At 36.2% G+C, this 23,264-nt stretch overlaps 1 protein-coding gene across 1 annotated transcript in view; it reads left to right on the top strand.

Annotated features, from left to right (window-relative positions):
• LOC107701505 (PIN2 (TERF1) interacting telomerase inhibitor 1) overlaps positions 1 to 23,264 on the top strand; it is a 31,804-nt gene that overhangs the window by 3,491 nt on the left and 5,049 nt on the right. Inside the window, exon 6 of the mRNA XM_016503538.1 lies at positions 9,822 to 9,907. Coding sequence (XP_016359024.1) covers positions 9,822 to 9,907 — 86 coding nt within the window. The remainder of the gene's footprint in view (positions 1 to 9,821; positions 9,908 to 23,264) is intronic.

Here is a 23,264-nt window from a genome sequence, read left to right as displayed (position 1 = left end):
GTGTTTTTTTGTTGGGGGGGGGGGGGTCTCGTCTTTGTCACCTTTTTCACCCATGATGAGTTTGCATCCCTTGTGATATATATTGGACAAAGATTTTTAAAATAAAAATATTATTTTAAAATGAAATTTTTTAACATATATATTTTTCTCACAATTTGTACCCAATAAAATATTTCAGAGCTTAGAAGTCATACTTTTAAATTTAGGCTTTCTAATATATTCAGAATTTTCAAGGCAGTGGGAATCCTGTTTTTTTCCAAAGAAAAAAGGCTGTTTTTGAGTGAATTGAAATAAGTATCTTGATTTTTGTTGTTTGGTCTTATTTTAATGCTTGTTTTGTCATCTTGAGGCTCCTTGGAAGTTAACCAAAGCCCACTAGTGGCCGGGTTGAGAACCACGGCTGTAGAATGAATAGTTTTCTCCTTACAATTTTATTTAAAATAAGCAAAAATAATAGTTATATAATTCATAGTTAATAATAATATTATTTGTGGGCACATGTTAGGTGATTGACCTTTTCACAAAGAAATCACTTGAGTTTCTCTCTATGTAGTCAGGTTTGTCTATTTATGTCTGGTGGTGAAAGGTTGTTGTTTTTTATAAATAACCTGCATGATGTGTTAATTTGAAAAACAGCAGCCAAGCCAGTTTTTTTTTAATTATTATTTTTCAATTTCCTTTATAAATGAAGCCCCCCCCCCATCCATCACTTCCTGTATTCAGTAGCTGAACTTTGTATGCTTTGGCTTATGTAGTAAAAGCTCACGGGTCACTGCTGCAGTAGATCAGCATGATAAAATTGTGTGGTCAGCTTAACCAGAAGGCCGTGCCGTCCCTAGTACAGAGCGTCACTTCATGATTCTCCAAGTTTTCTGACTATCATGTAGACAAACAATTAACCTGAGTTTGATCTGGCAGTTGAACGATCTCCCTGAATGTTTTGTCACGTACTGTTGACCTCTGCTGAATGGCTCACATCCTTCCCAGCATGGAAAGCAGGGTGGCCTGATGTTTGTTGGTGGTCTTTATGAGTGGGAAATTTATTTGCCCTCAGGTTTTACATTCTTGATGCTTTGACATTTGTAAGGGTGGTATTTTTAGACATTGTCTCATTTTCCATGATGGATGTTTATAAAAAATGTCAGGAATGTTGCGAAAAACTCGTTGTCTCTTATCACCTGAGAGGACACCGTAGCATACCGCTCCTAAGCTTGACTTCCTGTTTCCTGTGAGGAGCACAGGCCAGCACACTCACTTCTCAAAATGGCCTCAATCAGCACCTGATGAGTCCCACAGATAACACCGCATCCAAAACAATGTTAATGTTGTTGTCGTCGTTGTCTCTGTTTTCAAAGTCTTTGTTTAAGTACAAGAAGGAAGACTATACTCTCAGTGGATGTCTCATGAGACGGACTGGACATCTCACACACAACCTCATCACGACCCCCTGTGGTAATTGGGCGCCTCACTAACCTCATGTCTGTGACCTCAGCTCAACTCTGTTTGGTTATGTGGCTGCCCTTTGTCTCCATAAGTCACATTTTGTGCTATTTTCAAGCTCATTAGTAAAAGTTTTTTTTCTACTCTTGGTATGATTGACGTCACACATTCTGAAAACGTAACCATTTAGAGGTTAACAGTAAAAGGTATTCATACATTTTGCAATGCAATTCCTCTGAAATCCTCTTTGATTATGATTTATAATAATGACAAATAAATTCTCGGAAGTAGACTGTTCTCTTAAGGTGTGAAGTCTGTAATTTGATCAATATCAGTTTGTTCAAGGTTTATGTTGCTGTATCTGAAAGTTGAACTAAGACGTTTTGACAAACATGACACTGGTTGTTACGTCTGCTAACGGATTTCAGATTGTTGTCATGGCAGTTGGCTTGTTGTCACCGTGTCAGGGTTCCGCCTATCTCCCCTGTGGAGGCTTTGTTGAGTGGATCACCTTTTGCTGATATTGGTTGCTCTGTAACCCATAGATGGCCAAAACCGTTGCCAGGTTAAGACCTTTAATTGATTTAACAGATAAACTAGTTATATCTAACGCTTAAAAGTGTGCCACTCATTTTAAAGTAAATGTAAAATGTAAATACTTCAGTTAGTCTGGAAACCATTAAACTCTCTTGTACACCAGTGTACCATCATCATAATATGCTTAGATACTTGCTTGAAATATGTTATGGGTATTGGGGGTCAGTGTTTAAAAGTTTTTAAAAGAAGCCTCTTGTGCTTACCAAGGCTGCATTAATTAATTCAAAATACAGTAGATCCAATAATATTGTCAAATACAATGTGAAATAATATTTTTTTCTTTTTGAGTATAATTTAAAATATAATGTATTCCTGTGATGCAAAGCTGTGTTTTCAGCATCATTACTCCAGTCTTCAGTGTCACATGATCCTTCAGAAATCATTCTAATATGCTGATTTGCTGCTTAAGAAACGCTTCTTATTATTCTAATTATCAGTGTTGTAAATGGTTGTGCTACTTAATATTTTTTGTAGAAACCGTGATACATTTTTTAAGATTCTTTGAATTGACAATTCAAAAGAACAGCATTTATTTGAAATAAATCTTCTGTAATATTATAAATGCATTTTGTCACTTGATCAAATTAATGCATCCTTGCTAAATAAGTATTCATTTCTTTTCAAAATAAATACTGTCCCCGAACTTTTAAATGGTACTGTAAGAATATCTGTACAAAAACTTTTTACTGTCTATGTACTAGTGCTGGGCGGTATACCGGTTCATACCGAATAACGGTGTTTATTTTTGTTACGATATGAATTTTAAAAATACCGCAATACCGGTGTATGTCACTTAAACAACATTCGGAACACGACACTGTTTGAAAGGGGTCCCTTTTCACTGTTGCACTGTGGTGAGGGAACAGCTGTATGTGTTACTAAGCGTGAAAGTTCCGAAACTGAAGCTGTAGAATTAATAGAACGTGATGACACAGAAGAACTCATCCACAATATCCACACATTGACCGCCACAAATATCCACCGCCCCCTGCCATCAGCTCCCGCATCTCGCACACACACGAGTGCGACTTTAGCACTAGATTTAGCAACTTTCAGACCCTTTTAGCGGCTTTTTTCCATAGAATATTCATACTGACAAACCTAGTGACTTTTTTGGATAAACCTTAGCTATGGTTCAGTTGGAAGATTTCGCCAGTGCTCTCTCTCAATCAGTAGAAAATATGGTTAACACCCGGTCATGCATGAAAAAAAAAATACCGTCATGTACCGTGAAACTGGTATCATTTTAAAAAATACCATGATATAAATTTTTGGTCATACCGCCCAGCACTACTATGTACAGTATATGTGTATTTATTTATTTATTTGCTTGCTTATTTTAGAGTGGACCAGCAATTACATGTTCCTTTTATCTAAGCAAAGGGTTGTTATTTTGTAGAAAATTAAAATTTTTTAATAATAATTTTCATACTTTTATTTCATAATTTAGATGACTTTACTTTTATTCTAAAAAGAGTAATACTGTGAGTAATTGTCATCTTTTGACTATTAACAATCTTATATGTAGTCTGTAGAGGTCTATTGGTGTTGAATATCCTCTTGGTGCTGATTATCTTTTGTCAGGAAAATAAAGTGGAAAGTGTAGTGGTGGTGGAACTGCATATATTTCTTTCAGTCTTAAGATGTTTTGGACTGGTCCTTTAGAATGGAAGCAAATGAAACCCTGCTCTAGACAGGATGGAGGTAGCCGTGAGGTTGCTTGTTTCAAAGATTGATGGCTTTCAGAACAGGAGAAAGGCACCAGCGTCTCCAGCGCCCATCTCAGACATGAGCAGCGTAAACCAGTTACCCAGATTTAATTGGCTGCCCATTTATCAACTGATCCAGTACTTCTTGATGTGCGTTGAACTGCAAGCACTTCATCATTTGAGTGGCTGAGTGGGTCAAGCTGTTACACAGATGAACGGAACAATTTTGGACCCCCTTCATTAATAATTGACATGATTTCTTTTGAGAATCAAACCAGTGCATATAATATTTTCATCATTACTATTTCCTGCTCAGCCAGTTAAAAGAAAACCCCCTCATCTTTTTTTTGTCACCTTCACTTGTTCCAGAAAATCCTTTTTCCTTGTTCATTTAATGGCAACTGAAAAGCTTAGAATTTATCCAGGTGTCTTTTGAGGCAGTCAATTAGTATTTCGCTTGTCAGATTAGCAAGTCGATCCGAAAAAGCCTCTGTGATTGCTAATCTGGTTTGGCCAGAGTTCTGTCACATTCGTTACCTTCTCAACGGTGACCTTACTTCTAGGGCCCTATGATTTTTTTCCCATGTTCAGTTTTATTTTTTTTCCAAATTCATTTTTTTTCGGTTTTAATTTTCTGTATTCCCTTTTTTTCCCCATTTTAATTGTTCTAGACCAGTGGTTCTCAACTTTACATATGTCAGCAGTACAAACCAACCTGATTTATATTATTATAGCCTAAATATTATGATATCTAATCGATTACATTCATTGAAATAAATAAATAATTCTACTCCCCATAAATAACACCCAATTTTGTGAAATTCGGCTCAAAAGGAGTAACAGCAAAATCATAGGCGGAGTTTCACTTTAATGCGTGGGGGGGCACCCACTGGTAGACAAGCCACGAGCACTTTGTTATATGTTCTACATTTCATGTATTTATGTAACGCATATTCTACATTAAAAAATACATTTAGAATGAACAATAACTGCTGTAGAAAGAGTAAAAAAAAAATAAAAAAAATACATACCTAATGCAGAAAAGCCGCCTCTTTTTCCGAATTGCGTAGTTGACCACTTTCTTTTTCATCTCTTCTGATAAATTTTCAGTCAAATCGTTTTCTGTGTGCTAGATCAGAGCTAGAGCCCTGCATTTCAGCCCGGGCCCGATGGGCCTCGACTTTTTTACGCCCCTTGGGCTGGGCTTCGGGACAATTTTTACATCATAGTTCAGACGCGGGCAGGGCCTCGGGCCTGTTTTAGCCTTCTCCTTATTTTTATATTTTAGACATCCATCAATTAGTGATGAAAAAAAATTGCCACGCTGGTGGAAACAACACGAGACCGTGCTACGGTGACTGTCAAGAGCGGCTCGATGGTGTTTAGTGTCCCGCAGTAGCAGCATGCTTGCCGTCAGCGCAGCTGAAGAGTTCTGCGTTCAAATACACGCAATAGGCTTAAGTTTGCCGCAAAGCATCGGCAATTATTTTATAAAAGCACAACGTTTTGTTGATATTGTGAGTGCACACAAATAAAAGTAGACCCTTTACAGTTACGAATGATGTATTACTCTTACCTTTATGAGCAAAAATGACGGTGTATCCACTGAAAAAAAATGCAAGCGATTGCGCTGGCGTCTCTAAGTCCTGCAAAGCGCGCTTCAGCTTCCACTCTCCGCACAAACTATTGGATACAGCGCACATTTATCTAGGTTTAACGTTTAAACATTGTTATATGCTTGAACTGTTTTATATCTATAGATTTTATTTTAGTCAAGTCGTGATGATTTGAGAAGGCTAAATTGATCAAACATATGCTCACTATCTGCCACTGGCCACTTGGTCGTTACTTTAAATGCGTAACGTTAATTAGGCTATGTGAGTACTGCTCATGTCTGAAAATAATATATGAAAAACAAAATGATTTTACATAAAAACATTAGGCTGTAGCTTATATTTATTTAGTACATTTTTAAATTAATGTAAAATCTAAAATGAATTGTAAAACTTAAATAAATTTTTTTAAATTGTGTTCAGCATGGTGGGCCGCTTTTGAATTCGTGACGGGCCGCATGCGGGCCGCGGGTTGAGAACCACTGTTCTAGACTCTATTTTAATGGTTAAATAAAATTGTATTAATCAAAAAGCATGTCTAATTAATTGAAATCATGAAACATACACAATTTAACAGCAATTTACAAAAGTTTAACCAAAATTACATTTTTCAGGCCCTATGAAATATGTTTTATTTTTTCTCAAATTCAGTTTTAACCAAATTCTGTTTTCCATAAATTTTCTGGATTCCATTTTAATGGCTTCATTAAATTGTAGTAATCAAAAGCATTTATAATTAATTGATTTTATTAAAAAATAATTTATTGTGATTATTATAAAAAAAATGTTTTCAGAAATACTGTGTTGTGTATTCTGGTAAATTAAAAAATGATGTTTTAATATATTTTTTATTATTTTGAGTTGTAATATGATTACATTAAGTAATATATTTCTGTCACAGTTTCTTCAAGTTAACTGAACTTTTATTTTGACGGGGTGCTGTGATGAACTTTAAGTTCCTGTTTGTATGATATGATGATGTTTGTATGATATAAATTCCGTGACATTCCGCATTATACATAAATTCCGTTTGTATGACCTGATTCCATCCGCATCCACCTTGCTTCCAGTAGGATTTCATTACCTTGTGTGCACTGGTAGACTATACTGCCACTAGGGTTGTGACGGTGACAAAATTTTCCCACCGGTTAATCGACGTGTGACAACCCCAGTAGTACCGGTATCACTGTGGGGGTGGCGGCGGGGGCGTTCCCTCTTTTCCTCGTTTTCCTTTGCTTTTAAATAGCTTGTAAAAGCGGCGTGCACATTTTACTTTCACTTTCAAATCGTGGCAATTCGGCGTAACGCAATTGTTCGTTTGAATTTTCCCTCTTTTCCTCGCTTTCCTTCTCTTTTAAATAGCTTAAAAGCGCAGTGCGTATTTTACTTTCACTTTCGAATTAGCGGCAGTTCGGCGTCAATTGCTTGAATGCAACAACAAAATACAACGTCAAACTCACTTTAGCCTATATATAAAACATAGAACTTTTAACAAAACAAATAAAAATACACCATGCTATAGGGCAGGCTATGCCTAATATAAAATAATTGAAAAATAATGTGTTTTTTGAACATTAAAGCATGTCAACATATTCTGTTACACCAAATACACAAAATAATGATCTTTAAAATGGCATCATATGACCCCTTTAATCTGTTCTTTTACTGAACTAAATGATTTTTATTACTATAAAAAATCAAAACGACGGTGGGGGTCATCGCCGTGGTAGGCAAGTGACGTAACCGGTGTTGCAGCTTAACACCAGTATCACCGTCAGCACCGTCTGTCGCGGCAAGCCTAGCTGCCACTCATCCATAGCTTTCAGACACTTTAAAGAGTTTTGTTTTTAAAGGAATAGTTCACTCAAAAATGTAGTTTTGCTTTGAAGAATATCCAAGCCATACTTTCAATATAATGACGTTAAATGAGGTCTAGTGCTGTCAAGCTTCAAAATGATAGAAAAGTAACATACAACTTTTGAAGAATTCAGAAGCCATGAGAACATATTCAATCAAGTTATTATTCACAGATAATAAATGCCTGATTCACGATGAATAATTTAGAATTTTTATTCTTATCGTTTTTTTCAAAAGCAGAATTGGTTGATTTAGTTCACAAAACTGACCTAAATGGTTAATGAATTGGACAGATCTAGTTTTTGCCTTCAACTCACTGGTTGAGTGATTTATCAGGAATCAGACTGATCTGGTTCTTGAGTTCAACTCACTGATTGTTATTCATCACAAATCTGACTGATTCATTTCTTGAGTTCAACTCATTGATTGTTATTTATCACAAATCTGACTGATCCAGTTCTCGAGTTCAACTCACTGATTCTTTGATTCAACACGAATCTGACTGACCAGTTCTTGAGTTCAACTCACTGATTCTTTGATTCAACACGAATCTGACTGACCAGTTCTTGAGTTCAACTCACTGATTCTTTGATTCAACACGAATCTGACTGATCCAGTTCTTGAGTTCAACTCACTGATTCTTTGATTCAACACGAATCTGACTGATCCAGTTCTTGAGTTCAACTCACTGATTCTTTGATTCAACACGAATCTGACTGATCCAGTTCTTGAGTTCAACTCACTGATTGTTATTCATCACAAATCTGACTGATCCAGTTCTTGAGTTCAACTCACTGATTCTTTGATTAGTTCACTCAAAAATGTAGTTTTGCTTTGAAGAATATCCAAGCCATACTTTCAATATAATGACGTTAAATGAGGTCTAGTGCTGTCAAGCTTCAAAATGATAGAAAAGTAACATAAAAAAGTCCATACAACTTTTGAAGAATTCAGAAGCCATGTGAACATATTCAATCAAGTTATTATTCACAGATAATAAATGCCTGATTCACGATGAATAATTTAGAATTTTTATTCTTATCGTTTTTTTCAAAAGCAGAATTGGTTGATTTAGTTCACAAAACTGACCTAAATGGTTAATGAATTGGACAGATCTAGTTTTTGCCTTCAACTCACTGGTTGAGTGATTTATCAGGAATCAGACTGATCTGGTTCTTGAGTTCAACTCACTGATTGTTATTCATCACAAATCTGACTGATTCAGTTCTTGAGTTCAACTCACTGATTCTTTGATTCAACACGAATCTGACTGACCAGTTCTTGAGTTCAACTCACTGATTGTTATTCATCACAAATCTGACTGATTCAGTTCTTGAGTTCAACTCACTGATTCTTTGATTCAACACGAATCTGACTGACCAGTTCTTGAGTTCAACTCACTGATTGTTATTCATCACAAATCTGACTGATTCAGTTCTTGAGTTCAACTCACTGATTCTTTGATTCAACACGAATCTGACTGACCAGTTCTTGAGTTCAACTCACTGATTGTTATTCATCACAAATCTGACTGATCCAGTTCTTGAGTTTCAGTGATTTAAATGTTTCAGTGACTTAAAAATTTTTCTCACAAAGCTGTCATTTGACTTTTGAATATCTAGAATGTATAACACGAGTCATATGATGTTTTTATGGTACTTTTGCATTTTTGAAGCTTGAAATCTCTAGTCCCCATTCCTTACAGTTAAATGGAAAAAACAAAAGTGATCAGTAAACGATTCAAAATGTTCAATTTTAGTTGAGTTAATCCTCTGAAGGTTTCCAGTGGCATTTGTAGTTACACCCAAAACTAACCCTTTGTTAGTTGATAGATCTCTTTTCCAAAAGTAAAAAGGTCATTTTTGGGCTCCACTTGTTGTCCACTGTGATCAGTGGAAAGCTTGTTCGGGCCTGGCCTTTTGTTTAGACTGCTTACAGGATACCTTGGTTACTTGAAGGCAAGGTCTCCCCTTTGAAAGCCACGCTGAAAAAGACCCTAGAGCAATAAATAAGCGAGTGTTATCAGGAGCTGCTTGGAGGAAGAGGATGCAGCTGTACGAACAGGACTCGCGGCTGAGACGGGCGCCCAGGCACTCCTGGAGCCTTTGAGCTGCTGGAAAACGGGAGGTGTGAGGTGGGGCCTCCCCTGAACCGTTTGTTTTTCCTCCGCCGTTTCATCCCCTGCGACCACGCAACGTGCCCTCTTTTACCTCTAAACCTTTCCTCTCGGCAGGAGTTCAAAACTGTCCAGTGACCCTTATCCATTTAAATCAATAGATTACAAAGTTGAACGCCACTAGAAAAATATCCATTTGTCAATAGGTTGCGACCGGAAACGTTTCCTTTTCATCTCTCCAGACGTTTGTGAAATGCATAAACAGTTCTCTTTTTAAATCGAAAAGGAACTATCACTAATGTCTTTTAAATATGTATTTGGTAGCTCACGTTAGTTTGACAGGTTTGGCAGAAGCATCTGCAGGTTGAATAGAACCCTGCTGCCCTTACATTGAAGCAGAGCTCGAAATGTTTACACAAATGTTCTATTGTGTGGAATAATGTTAAAGATCTATAAAAAAGTCTCCTTGTTTTTAACCTTTTCTCATAGGAAAGGACCTGTCCAGTCGCAGCAAAACAGACCTAGCTTGTATTTTTGGGAAGCGATCGAAACGAGAGACAAGAGACCAAGATGAGGTAAGCAGTGCAAGTTGACGACACATCCATCTTTTTATTTATTTTTATTTTTTTTCAGAATTTGCTACAATAATATTCCGGGTTCAAGTTAATATAATAATGTTGATTACCAAAAAAAAAATCAGTTTGTCCCTTCTTTTTCAACCCTCAACAACAAAGCAAGCCCCAATTCATAATTTTTGGGGATTTATGGTCTGACATACACAGTTGTGTATTGTATTACCATTAAGTAATCATCTATACTGTTTAAAATAAAAAATAAATAACATTTTAATATCCATCATTGCAAGTCAATACACAACGTAAAAAAACTTCAACAGGTTATAAATGTTTCTGAGCTTGTATCACTAAAGAAAACATGTGGTTCTATTAAAATTACATAGGCTACTTAGATGGAATAAATCACGTTTTAGTGCAAGTTTAAGAGCAACAAACACTTTTGAATTTCCTGACATTAGAAAGAAATACAATAATATCAAAGCACTGAAACTGGATCAGTTTTGAAAACAATGTTTGATTTTCTGTTATTAACAGAGGTGGGAATGTCTGTAATCACCCAGAACAAACTCTTATCAACCATATACTCTAGCAACACCCCAGCAACTGCATAGCAAGAGCCTAGCAACCACCCAGAATATCCTAGCAACCAACTAGCAACACTTCAGCATATAGAATAGTGAAATTTCCATTATCTAATGTACTGGTACTGTACTGTAATTATACTGTATGTGTAAGTATAAAACCCCTGATGATTGGCTCAGCTCTCTCCTCTCTCCGTTGTTAGCATGCAGAGATTCTGATTGGTGTGTCATCAGTTTTGCTACCTAATGTTTAACTTAGACTACTCATTGTTAAACTTTTTGAGAAATGTCTTTGTTTTGAAAACTGAATGAATGGTTTGGGGGGAAAAAAGTGCCAACTAAAATCAGTTATATTAACAATCGAGAAAACTGCAATACGGCTAGATTCTTACCTAACTCTGCTATTAGTTTCCGTGATCGGCATCTTCTTATTGATTTCATGTTATTGTTACGACTTATATCCATGATGAAAGTGGAGCGAGCGGTCGGAGAATCGGATCACCAAACAATTACGCGATGAATCTCAGACATATCTGGACGGGATTAGATTTCTCAGAGGACTTCTGAGTTACCTGAAAAGCAGTAATTATCTGATTCACGAACAAATGTAATGAGAACAATATGAAGCGCACCAAGGATTAACGAGCTTCTGGATTCATGTATATTAATCAGGTTGTGTGCGTTTGCTCGAACTGATTTGTTGAAATCTAAGCAGGGAAGCTGCTTTCATGTGACCCGCTCGCAGCAAGTTTCAGGCTGATAATGAGCCGTGTCATAGCGTGCAATCTGACTCCACACATGAGTCACTGTAGGCAGGGATCCCGCTTAAATCCCCTTAAAAGATTTGCACCCTCTCTCTACTCTTTCACCCCTAGTCCTGTCAGGCACCTCTGTGGTCAAATCAGTGTATATCTGATGATGTGCTAGTGGGCATGATCAAACTGCATTTCCCCATCATCTCCCAGGTACAGGAGGCAGTGATAGAAGTAAAAAACAGAATTACTGATGATCCCTTCAAACCCTGGAAACTTGGTTTGGAGAAGTTGGTTTGAAGGGATTATTTAGTGGAGTTTTGGCTTACACGGCTAGTTTGGATTCAGTTTGAAGGTGGCTCCCCCAGTCAATGTTGTGACTATATTTCCTTTGTAAGTCCACCTTGAATTTGGCATTGTAATTTATTTCCACACCTATTATTTTGCAAGCAGACCCATCTTTTGCTTATTTTTTGTTGAGATGTAAATACTATACTGCAGTTTTGTGGTTTAGTTCTTTAGTTCAAGGAAATACCAGTGCTTGCAAGGCAGCAGAAGAATAGTTTTAGGTAAGCTTAGGTTTTAAGCTTTGGCTCGTAAATGAAATGCCACATCAGAGCTGCTTTGCTGTTGTCATGACACTCAGCATGTGCCTCGTTTCTTGGCTGCTGTGCAAAGACGGTGTTGCGTTATATGTTGATTCTCATACAGCATATAAATAACTGGTTATTTTGGTATTTTCGTATATCTACCACAACTGAGTGTGTGAATAAATGAAAGACGAGGAGTTGATGTGTCCATTTTCAATGCAAATATTCTAACAATGTCAGTGGGGGATTTTCAGCTAGCATTTAATGTAAAATGTCTTTACAAAAAGCAAAAATAGATGGTAAGGCTAAATATTTTGAATATTTTCCATACGATCATCAGGTCTAGACAATTTGTTGTGGAAAATTGTGGATGACAATAAGAAAAATAGTTCTGCCTTGCAGGAAGTTTAAATCAATTCATTCTTCAGTGTATAACTCATCAAACAGGTAATTGCCACATTATTAATGTTATGTTTAGTTAAATGTTAATGTTTAGTTTTAGTGATCTCGTTGCTAAGTGCCAGTGTGTATGGAATTACCAAATGATGAGCTGAGCAATTTTGCAACATGCTTATGGGATTTTTTATAAACTGAATAGATGAAATGGAGTTGGCTGGACTAATCAGCATTTTTATAGAGTTTTATCCCAGTAATATATTGGTTATAGGAAAAAATAAATTATTTTATTTTGAACTTTCTATTCATTAAAAAGAATAAAGAAAAAAAAAAGTTTGAACACACCTATTTTGAGCATTTATATTAATAAGAAATGTTTCTTGGACTAATGCTGCTGAAAAAGCAGCTTTGCCATCACAGGAATAAATTATTTTAAAATATATTCAAATAGAATTTTAAAATGCAATATTTCACAATATTACTGTTTTTACATGCAGTGAGCAAAAGAGACTTCTTTCAGAATAATAAAAAAAATGTCTGTTTTCAAATGTAAATATTATTATTTTCTTTAAATATTTTTATATTAAGTTATTAAATTAGCTGATTTCACATTTTGCTTATGCTATTAAGTAGTATTTTTACATATTGCTCACTGTCCACCCTCTTTAAAACCCATATTAATTAAAGGGGTCATATGATGCTGCTAAAAAGAACATTATTTTGTGTATTTGGTGTAATGAAATGTGTTTATGTGGTTTAAAGTTATAAAAACACATTATTTTCCACAAATCTTTGCAACTTTACAGATCTTCTTTATGCACCAAGAGCTTGTAACACTCCAAAGAGAAAGGAAAAATTGAAATCGCATCATATGACCCCTTTAACATCCTGCATGTTTAGACCGCTGCAGTATGTGTGTCCGCATATGGTGTCCATGTATCATCTAGTTTGTCACACAAATCCCAGTTTAATTTTCTTAACCTTTTCCTCTTGTTTGGCAGCGGGTTGTGGTTTTTGTGACATAGCAGTTCCATGTACATTTAATGTATGTGCTGCAGGTCTGAAGCCCCCGCAGAACCACCTCTTTACTGAGAAAGCGACACAATAGCAGCGGCTCATGCTTCGCCTGAATTTGGAAGTGCCGGCAGTTATATTATATATTTTTTTCTTCAGCTAATCGTTTTGTTGCAGTTTGTTATTGTCTTGCTCTGGAGGGACTTCATTGACCGGATTGAAAACCAATCTGAACGGGCTCACAATGGTATCCCAGGAGGCTGTGTGGCAAAGGGCTGGTGGCGAACCCTGTAAACGAGGGGCAGTTAGGCCTGCATAGGAAGCCAATGAGGGGCGTTGTTTATGTGTGCATTGTGTGCTTGTGTGGTGATACGGCCAGTGGAAGATTTTTACCTTGGTGCATACTGTAGATGCATCCTGGGTTCACAACGGGGCAACATGAAGAGCTGACGCTTTAAACGCTTTAGTCTGAGCAAGGAGGACAATTATAAACTTGTTCCATAGAGTTTTTGTGACCAAGCTTGTCATCAGTGTCACTTTCAGGTTTTTAGTGCATTGCTCAGTTAGCGTTCATGTAAAGAGCCGATCTCACTGCTGCTGTGTCTTGGCCGCCCTCACTCCCACCTCTTGCACCAGGGGTTTTCCTCCTTTCTCTCAGAGCTTCCTGCCAGTCCCTTATCTCTTGTCACAGTGTTCTCTGACACACATGCATGCACATGGGAGGCCGTTCCAAGTTGCTCCTTATCTCATTACCCTGATTTAAGAAGCTGTTATGGAGCGGTGTTTATATTTTGCTGGCGTAGTAGTCTTTTTTTTTTTTTTTTTTTTTTTTTTTCTCCAAGTTACAAATTTTTTGATTTTTGTTCACTGTGGTGCTGATTTGAATTTCTTAATTTGTTTCATAACTCATGATGATGGAAAAGTCACATATCTGAGGAAGTTTAACAAAAATGGAAAGTGACCAAATTGCTTCTCCGTCTTCCTGTCAAAATCCAGTTGCAGCCTTTTTGCTTACATAAATACATGCTGAGTGTGAAATATTGTGATGGACAATAATGGAACACTGTGGTTCTCAACCTTTTTTACTCAATGCCCCTCATTTTCAAAGACAAATTTTTAAGGCCCACCCAATATATTTCTTCTACTTCTGTTGTAATAACAACTGCTCAATTTAATTTAATTTATTTCTTTATTTCATTTTAAACTATAATAATAATATTAAAATAATGAAATAAAATATTTAAAACAAATACCATAAGTTCCAATAACTAAATGATCTTTACATTGTTTTTTTATTACTAATGAATTTAAATGATTTTTCTAGTTGATTGTGATTAATAGTTATAATAATATCTTATACTCAAATAGCTCATTTCTCAGCAACTTTTACCTTAAATAATATTTAAGAGCTTCAGGTATCTAGAAAAAATGTATATTAATTATAGAAGTTTTCAAGATTTTATTAATTTCCATGACTTTTCACCTTTAAAATTCCCTCATATATCCAGGTTTTCAAAGACAGTATGAATCCTAGTTCATAAATAAAAATGACAGTTTTATGACAGTGACAAATTAAAATAAGAAATACAGTACCAGCTTACATCTGAATTTTTAGCTGTTTTAGCTTATTTTCAAACTTGTTTTGTCTTATTTTAAATAGTTTTATCCCATCCTGCATCAGGAAGTTTGCTGAGGCCCCCTAGTGGGCCCTGGCCTACTGGTTGAGAACCACTGCTAACCAACATGTTGGAGAGACGGCATTGACCGCTGTCTGGAGGCCGTGCTGCTATCCATCACTGCCTTTTGCTCTGAACAATGTGGGAAGATCTCAACAGCAGGGAGAGTGATGTTCAAGACTAGCGCTTTTGGCATTACGATGTTTATTTGAGCCTTTTCACAACTGTTGGCTTTACTCAATCACATTTTTTTTGTATTTTCAGCTTTCACTATTTATTCCTGATGTCTCTTACTATTTTGTTCCCTCCCTGTCTCTTTCTTTCTTTCTTTCTTTCTTTCTTTCTTTCTTTCTTTCTTGTTGACTCATTCTCTTCTCGGGGGCCTTAGTTAGGCTGTAGGCTAGTGTGCACGGAGTCATGAGGAGTGGGTGTGATTTATCTCCCTCGGCCCCTCCGTAGCCCCCTCCACTCCGGCAGGCCCAAAGGAAAGAGCCGAGTTTGCTTGAACGTGGCTCGGTTTGCGAGACCCCAGCATTAGCTGAAATAAACCCTCCTGCTGCTGGTGAAAAATGTCTTGTGATTGGCTAATTAATCAGTCAAAAGGGGAGCGTCGCGGCCTGTGACTTGAGGGACCCGAGCAGGCGACCGCTGAGGGCCTGCTGATAAATGGACTCCCTCCTGCTTCATACATCAGTGAAACTTAGTCATTTTTTACCACTGCTCTTTGAGTCAGTGGTGGATCGCTAAGGCCTACACTTATATATTTCGTGTGGAACTCCATCTGTGTGTGTGTGTGGAGTGTGTTTCAGACAATCGTCTGATTTGGTCTGTGCTTTAAATTGCTCAATAAATATCGTCTATTCAGCATAATATCCACATCAAAGTTTTAGTTTTGATATTATTGTGTCCCAGATTTTTCAGTTTAAAGCCGCAAACAATAGTCTTTTAGTATGAAATTTGCAATAATAAATTTGATATTTGTTTTGATTTAATCTAAGTAAGTTTTGTATCATTTTGGCCATTTTGATTTATTTTATTTTTATTAAGCTTATTTGTGGATTTGCCATTTATTGTAGGCTAAAAGAGATCCATTGCTACCTGTTGATGGAAGTCCCTTGCTTAAAAACAAATTTTACAATATACACAACTGTTCAGAAATTTGGGGTGATACATTTTTTTTTTTAAAGAAAACTTCAATTCAGCAACAGTGCATTGATCTAAATTAGGGATGCACCAATACCACTTTTTCCAGTACTCGCCCGATACCGATACTTTTATTTTTGGTATTTGCCGATACCGAGTACAGATACCAATATTTTCATTGCATTTGTAAATGTTTAAAATATTGGGTACAGAAACCAAAAGAGTATGTATAATGTTAACTCCTTTCTGCTGTCTGTTGTTCTGTTGTCAGTGTTTCTTTGTTTGAATATGGCGCTTATCACATGCTCTGTGGTATCGGGGCATTTTAATGAGTACGAGTACAGGAGCTCAGTATCGGGCCCGATACCAGTATCGGTATCGGTGCATCCCTAATCTAAATAGATAGTAAAGACATTTAAGGTTTATATAACATATAAATGGAATACTATATAATAAAAAGATTTCTATTTCTGTTCTTCTGAAGAATCTTGAACAAAAAAAATGCATCACAATTTCCACAAAAATATTTAGCAGCACAGCTGTTTTCAACCTTGATAATAAGAAATGTTTCTTGAGCACTAAATCGGCATATTAGAATGATTTCTGAAGGATCAAGGATTCACACTGAAGACTGGAGTAATGGCTGCTGAAAATTCAGCTTTGCAATCACATTAATAAATTACATTGTAAAATATATTAAAGGTGCTATAGAATGCATTGATACAACATTTTAAATTGTTCTCTGATATCTACATAGAAGGTATGTGGCTTAGGTAAGGGCAAAAAATCTCCAGAAATGGTTTTACATGTCCATTTACGACCCTAGGATTTGTCCCTAGAATGGCCTGTTTTTACCTTATTTGGAAGGGTCATGAATAATAATGTTGAGCTCTGCTCTGTTTGGCTGTTTCACAGTGCATTTCAGTAGCTCACACAGCAGGAAGGAAAATATATATTTCAATACTGTCTCTCGCAGTTATATCGTTGGGTAATTATACTGTATATAAAATGCGGACATCAGGGAATCATATTAATATGCGGGGCATTGAAATGGCTTTCGAATGCACGATCGCGTTTTACTTTCACTTTCTAGATTTGCGATCGCACGTGATCTGTGTAAACTACAGCGGCAGTACTTACCACACATTTTACAAGATCAGATGCTTGTCAGTGGTGCTCAGGATCTGTAAATCATTTGCCTTTATCCTCAGTCATCTCTCCTTACTCTGTTTATGTGGTAAGTGAAATCTTATGTCCTGTGATGTAACAGGCTACTGCTAGAAAGCAGCTAACCATGTCCCTTTAGTGGCTCACATTATTTTATTAGAACGTGTTATTTGTTTTCCGTGCCTTTCTGAATACAGACACCAACCCATCCCTGCACATCACATCCCCTGCACAGCCTGGAACATAGAATGATTTCTGAAGGATTGTGTGACTGGAGTAATGATGCTAAAGCTCTGCTTTGAAATCACAGGAATAAATTATATTTTCAAATAGAAAACAGTTATTTTAAATAGTAAAAATATTTCAAAATGTTACTGTTTTTGTTGTATTTTGGATCAAATAAATGCAGGCTTGGTGAGCAGAAGAGACTTCTTTAAAAAACATTAAAAATCTTACTGTTCAAAAACTTTTGACTGGTATGTTAGCCTATAGTTTGAAGTAAAAGATATTAATATTAATATTAATAAGGAGAGTCTGAGATTTATTTGACAGTGATTTCACATTTCTTGTTTGTATGAAGGCTAAATACCAATAAAAGGTGAACATTTATTTATTTGCGCCATTTTTTTCCTAAAATATTATATAGTTTTATAGGAGTAGATTTCATAGAGTTGGCAAATACATTTTTCATAAGTTTGTAGGTACAGACATCTGTTGTGGCCATTCTTGGCCATTTTTATGAGGCTTTTTTAATAGTGTTCATATCGATATCGGAATTATATCGTATCGACCGAAATTAAGAAATATATCGTGATATACATTTTGGCCATATCGTCCAGCCCTAATCTAAAATAAACATGCAATTTATTTCCCAGCTGTTTACCTTCACAGACATAACCGACTGTTTTTTGTAACTCGTGTGTGTTTTTAACGTAAACTTGTGTGTGAATGAGAACTTAGTTTAGTACTCACATGCTGTGACAGCCGCTTTCTGTCCGTGTGCTTCAGATGTCAGGAAACAGGAAACCGTATATCAGAAGTTTAAACTCATATGGTTTAAAACGCATGATTTCAGCGCATGATAATCAGTAATCAGAACCAAATGTAATGGTGCAGCTCTATTCTAGAAAAGGGGGCGGGGAGCAGCAGCTCATTTGCATTTAAAGAGATCGGCACGAAAAACAGCCTGTTTCTGCTTCCACTCAAAATAGGCATTTTCAAAATGATATAATAAATGATCTGTGGAGTATTTTGAGCTGAAAATTCACAGACACATTCTGGGGACACCAGAGACTTATATTACATATTGTAAAAAGGGGCATAATATGTCTCCTTTAAAATAGAAAACTGTTATTATAATTGTAATATTATAGCTTTTACTGTATTTTTAATGAAATAAATGCAGCCTCGGTGAGCATAAGAGACTAAACATAAAAAAAAACTTTCAGAATCTCGCAATCTTTGTTTTATTTTTTATTTTTTTTAGTTGTACTTGAATATTTTAATAATTTATGAAGTGGGGATTCATCTGATTCATCAGATGTGTAAATTATTATTATTACTATTATTATTATTATTATTTAAATTACAACAACTTGTTAGGAACCTTTTTCAGCAGAGAAAATTATGTCTGAATACGTTTAAATGCACTCTTCCTTACATAAATGTAAATATATGATGTACCTTCTCGCATACACAGCCTATATATGTGACCCTGGACCACAAAACCTGTCTTAAGTTGCTGGGAGATGATGTATAAATCTCAATTTCGAAAAATTGACCCTTATGACAGTTTTTTTGGTCCAGGGTCTCACATTGTTTTTTTTTTTATTATTACAAATGTAAAGAAACTGGATTTCTTTTATTAAGCTAAGCGCTGAGACAGTTTGTGTCTGGGGTTGTCTCCATGGTTCCAGTCAGGCGGTCAGGCATCTCCTCACGCTGTGTTTCCAGGGGTTGACGTGACCCCCTGTGGCCTCTCCCACTCCCACACCAGCTCCAACACAAAGCCGTCAGACTGGAGGGTGGTACCTGTAGCTCTTCTGAATCAGCCCACGCCCGTCCTCATGAAGGATCGCCGGTCAGTTGACTCGCACATTCCCCTGATGCCGCCACCTCACCAAATGAGGAGAAGAGGCTGCACCATTTGGCAGATGAAGCGGTGAAGGGGCGAGAGGCAGCGATGTCATTGGCCGCATGGGAGTTGGCTGGTGGGCGGAGTTGAACACTTAAATGCTGCTGAGGATGCAAAAGTTGAGCTCCAAATATATCAGCAGGCTGATGGTGCTCCCGTAACAAAACCGCATGAGCTTCATCCACATTTAATATATTACTCAAATTTATAATATTATATATTGACGAGAGATAGACAATAAAACTCGAAAGATTTGTCAACAACATTTATTTATTATTTTATTTTTTTACAAATTAGGCTTTTTAAACTTAGACTTCTATTTGCAAGTTTGAGGTTGGTAAGATTATACATTTTTGAAAGTCTCTTATGCTCACCAAGGCTGCATTTATTTGATTATAAAGTACAGAAAAAAATCTAATAACATTGTAAAATATTATTGCAATTAAAAAACTATTTACTTCTATTTTCGTTTACTATTGTAATATATTTTGTGTTATATGCAATTTATTCCTGTAATGGCAAAGCTGAATTTTCAGTAGCCATTACTCCAGTCTTCAAGGTCACATGATCCTTCAGAAATCATTCTATTATGCTGATTTGCTGCTTAAGAATCATTTCTTATTATCATCATCAATGTTAAAAATGTTTTATTATTTTAGACATTTTCTTTTTTATAGGATTCTTCATAAGAACAGCACTTACTTGAAATGAAAGTCTTGTGTCTTTGCTGTCACTTTTGTTCAGTTTAATGCATCCTTGCTAAATAAAAGTATTAATGTCTTTCAGAAATGGTTGCAGAAATGTTGAAGCGATGGCTTAGTGATTAGCATTGTGTTTTGGTGGGTCATGCAAGTTCAAATATGGGTTGCAGCATTTTTTTTTTTATCCCTTTCATGTCCTGTACTCTCTTCTCCTCATTAAAAAGTTACAAAATGCTAATAATAAAAATGAGAAAAAACTTTAAATATAAAAACAGAAACTTTAGGACCAGACGGCAGTGCACACTGGCACGTTGTATCCTTGTGCTCCAGCATGTTTTACTTCTCAACTAATGCAGTAACTGACGCCTGTGCGCTGGTATTCAAAGGCATGTTTGTTTTCGAGCGGGAGATCCCTAATATGTTCTCAGATAACATCTAATTGCCTCAAACAAAAGCGCGGCCTCCCTTACACTGTTGACGGTGCTACAGGGTAATGAAGAAACGGACCGTAATGACTGCTTGCTACATACCCTCCGGCAACTGGCTTTACGCCCATGCCAACCCACTGACACGTACAAATTGGTGTGAAAATAAAAACGGCAATAACTAAAAGGGGTAACTGAAATGGGCAACTTCTGCAGTCATTGTTGGCCCAGGCAGGGCTGCCCTGGCATGGTGATTACAGTACGAATACAGGAAGCTAACCGCCTGACGCTCCTGAGAACCACCACCGCCGCTGTTTTCGTGAGCCTCGGCTTGCATTTAATCACCGCCAGTTTAATCTAATAAATCACCGCAGGGCAGAGAATAAATGGTGTGTCCTCCATCTTGGGGCTGACACATCAGCTCCTTGGAGGGCACGGAAAGGCAAGCACTTTACAATGTAAAGAAAGCAGAGTTTAGTGATGATGCCCTATGCAGCGTGTTGTTGCCATTTGTTACTCATGATAAGTAATGAAGTCTCAGGTTGGTGGAGAGGTCTGCATCACGCCGGCTTACTTGCATTAGGTGAAGGTCTTTGTTATTCAAACACCTCTTCATCACTTACACCTTCATTTGGCCTGTTTTATTCATTCTTTTTTGTCATTCTGGTTAATTATTTGAATGATTAATATTGAAAATGTAATTGTTTTTATAGTTATTATAAATAAATATTAATTGAATAATAATAATTTAATTATTATTATTATTATTATTATTAATAATAATAATAATAGTATACACCAGAGAAATTATTTGAGGTTGCATGGTGTATGCTAAATTGGTATAATAATAATAAAATAATAATACCGGTAATAAATTATTGTTATTGCTGTTGTTGTTAAATTTGTAATATAATTTTATATTTAAATGAATTTATATATAATGCCCCCTGAAAATGTTGTTTGGTGTAGATTGTTGTTATTGTTATTAATAACAATAATAATAACAATAATAATAAGCAGCGATGTGCTTGTTTGTATCCTATCTGTATTTAAACTTATGATCCACTGCTATTGCCTTTTTTTTGGGCAATGTTTGTGTGCATTGTTGTCTAAAGTTTTGTGTACATGATTTACATAGTCTTGGTAAGAAGAGTATTGTTTAACGTACAATATACTATAAATTGGACTATTTGCTTTGTTCTACTTCGTTACATTACGTTCACATAATGTATTATATCATGATACATGTTAAAATGCTCATTAAAGCACGCAAAGCACTGTATTGCGTGGGTGCCAGCTGTTTTGCTGTCCGCCCACGTGAATGGTATGAAGGATAGCGCGGTGGGTCCTTTCTCCTCATCAGGGAGGGACAGCTGGGTAATCTGGGTCCCGATCCATAAGCCCAGGCCACCACCAAATTTATAATAGTGGCAGGACAATGAGAACACGCTCGCACAGTCAGCCCTCTTCCCAATATCATCTCAATATTATCCATCGGCCTGTGAGCGTAATGGGCCAGGATCTATTTTGTTTAGAATATAGTTTAACTTGGAACCCTCAAAGGAGTAAATTATCCTCAAAAACTCCAAAATTGAGGGATAAGAAGAAAAAAACAGTGTTGATGTCTTAAAGAATTTTTTTTCCACAAATGAAGATTGATTGATCATTCAACTTCAGCTTTTTACCTTGCCCTTATCTATTGTTGATGCCCAACCGAGAGCTAAATCAGAATGGTATGAAGGATAGCGCGGTGGGTCCTTTCTCCTCATCAGGGAGGGACAGCTGGGTAATCTGGGTCCCGATCCATAAGCCCAGGCCACCACCAAATTTATAATAGTGGCAGGACAATGAGAACACGCTCGCACAGTCAGCCCTCTTCCCAATATCATCTCAATATTATCCATCGGCCTGTGAGCGTAATGGGCCAGGATCTATTTTGTTTAGAATATAGTTTAACTTGGAACCCTCAAAGGAGTAAATTATCCTCAAAAACTCCAAAATTGAGGGATAAGAAGAAAAAAACAGTGTTGATGTCTTAAATAATTTTTTTTCCACAAATGAAGATTGATTGATCATTCAACTTCAGCTTTTTACCTTGCCCTTATCTATAGTTGATGCCCAACCGAGAGCTAAATCAGTTATTCATTTAGTCAGGCACCATTATATAAGTTTTTTTAATCAACTTGAAAATGATCCAAATTAGCAAAACGGGATCATAATTGCAGAAATATGACAGATTTTTAAGTCTTGTTTGCGAGATAGTCAAAGCAAGAGAGACCAAAGCACACAAAAGTCTTTTTCTTAAATATTTCTTAAGTATTTTATTTATTATTTAATTTTAATTTGAATGTATTTAATATTATAATTTATAATTTATTACTATTACTTAATTATGATAGCACACTACTAACAAATTGTTTGTACTGCATGCTCACTGTATTAATAAATTAATACATATATTTTTGATGATTTTTCATCCTTGGCTAGGATTATTGTAAAAGTATTACTAAATATCTGCACTTTAAATAATCATAACTTTATATATAGCACAGTATTATTGCACCACCAAGTTGATGCCACATCAAAAGCTAAATCAGTTATTCATTCAGTCAGGCAACATTATGTACTTTTTTTTTTTTATTATTAAATTTAAAATATTATGCAGATTAGCAAAACGGGGATAATAAATTCAGAAATATGACAGATTTTTAAGTCTGGTTTGCAAGGTACAATCAAAGCAAGAGAGATTAAATCATACGTTAACGCAAAAACTATTTT

The sequence above is a fragment of the Sinocyclocheilus anshuiensis genome, unplaced genomic scaffold (genome assembly GCF_001515605.1).
Source record: "Sinocyclocheilus anshuiensis isolate Anshui unplaced genomic scaffold, SAMN03320099.WGS_v1.1 scaffold1051, whole genome shotgun sequence".
Lineage (NCBI taxonomy): Eukaryota > Metazoa > Chordata > Actinopteri > Cypriniformes > Cyprinidae > Sinocyclocheilus > Sinocyclocheilus anshuiensis.
This window is presented reverse-complemented; position numbering and strand designations above follow the sequence as displayed.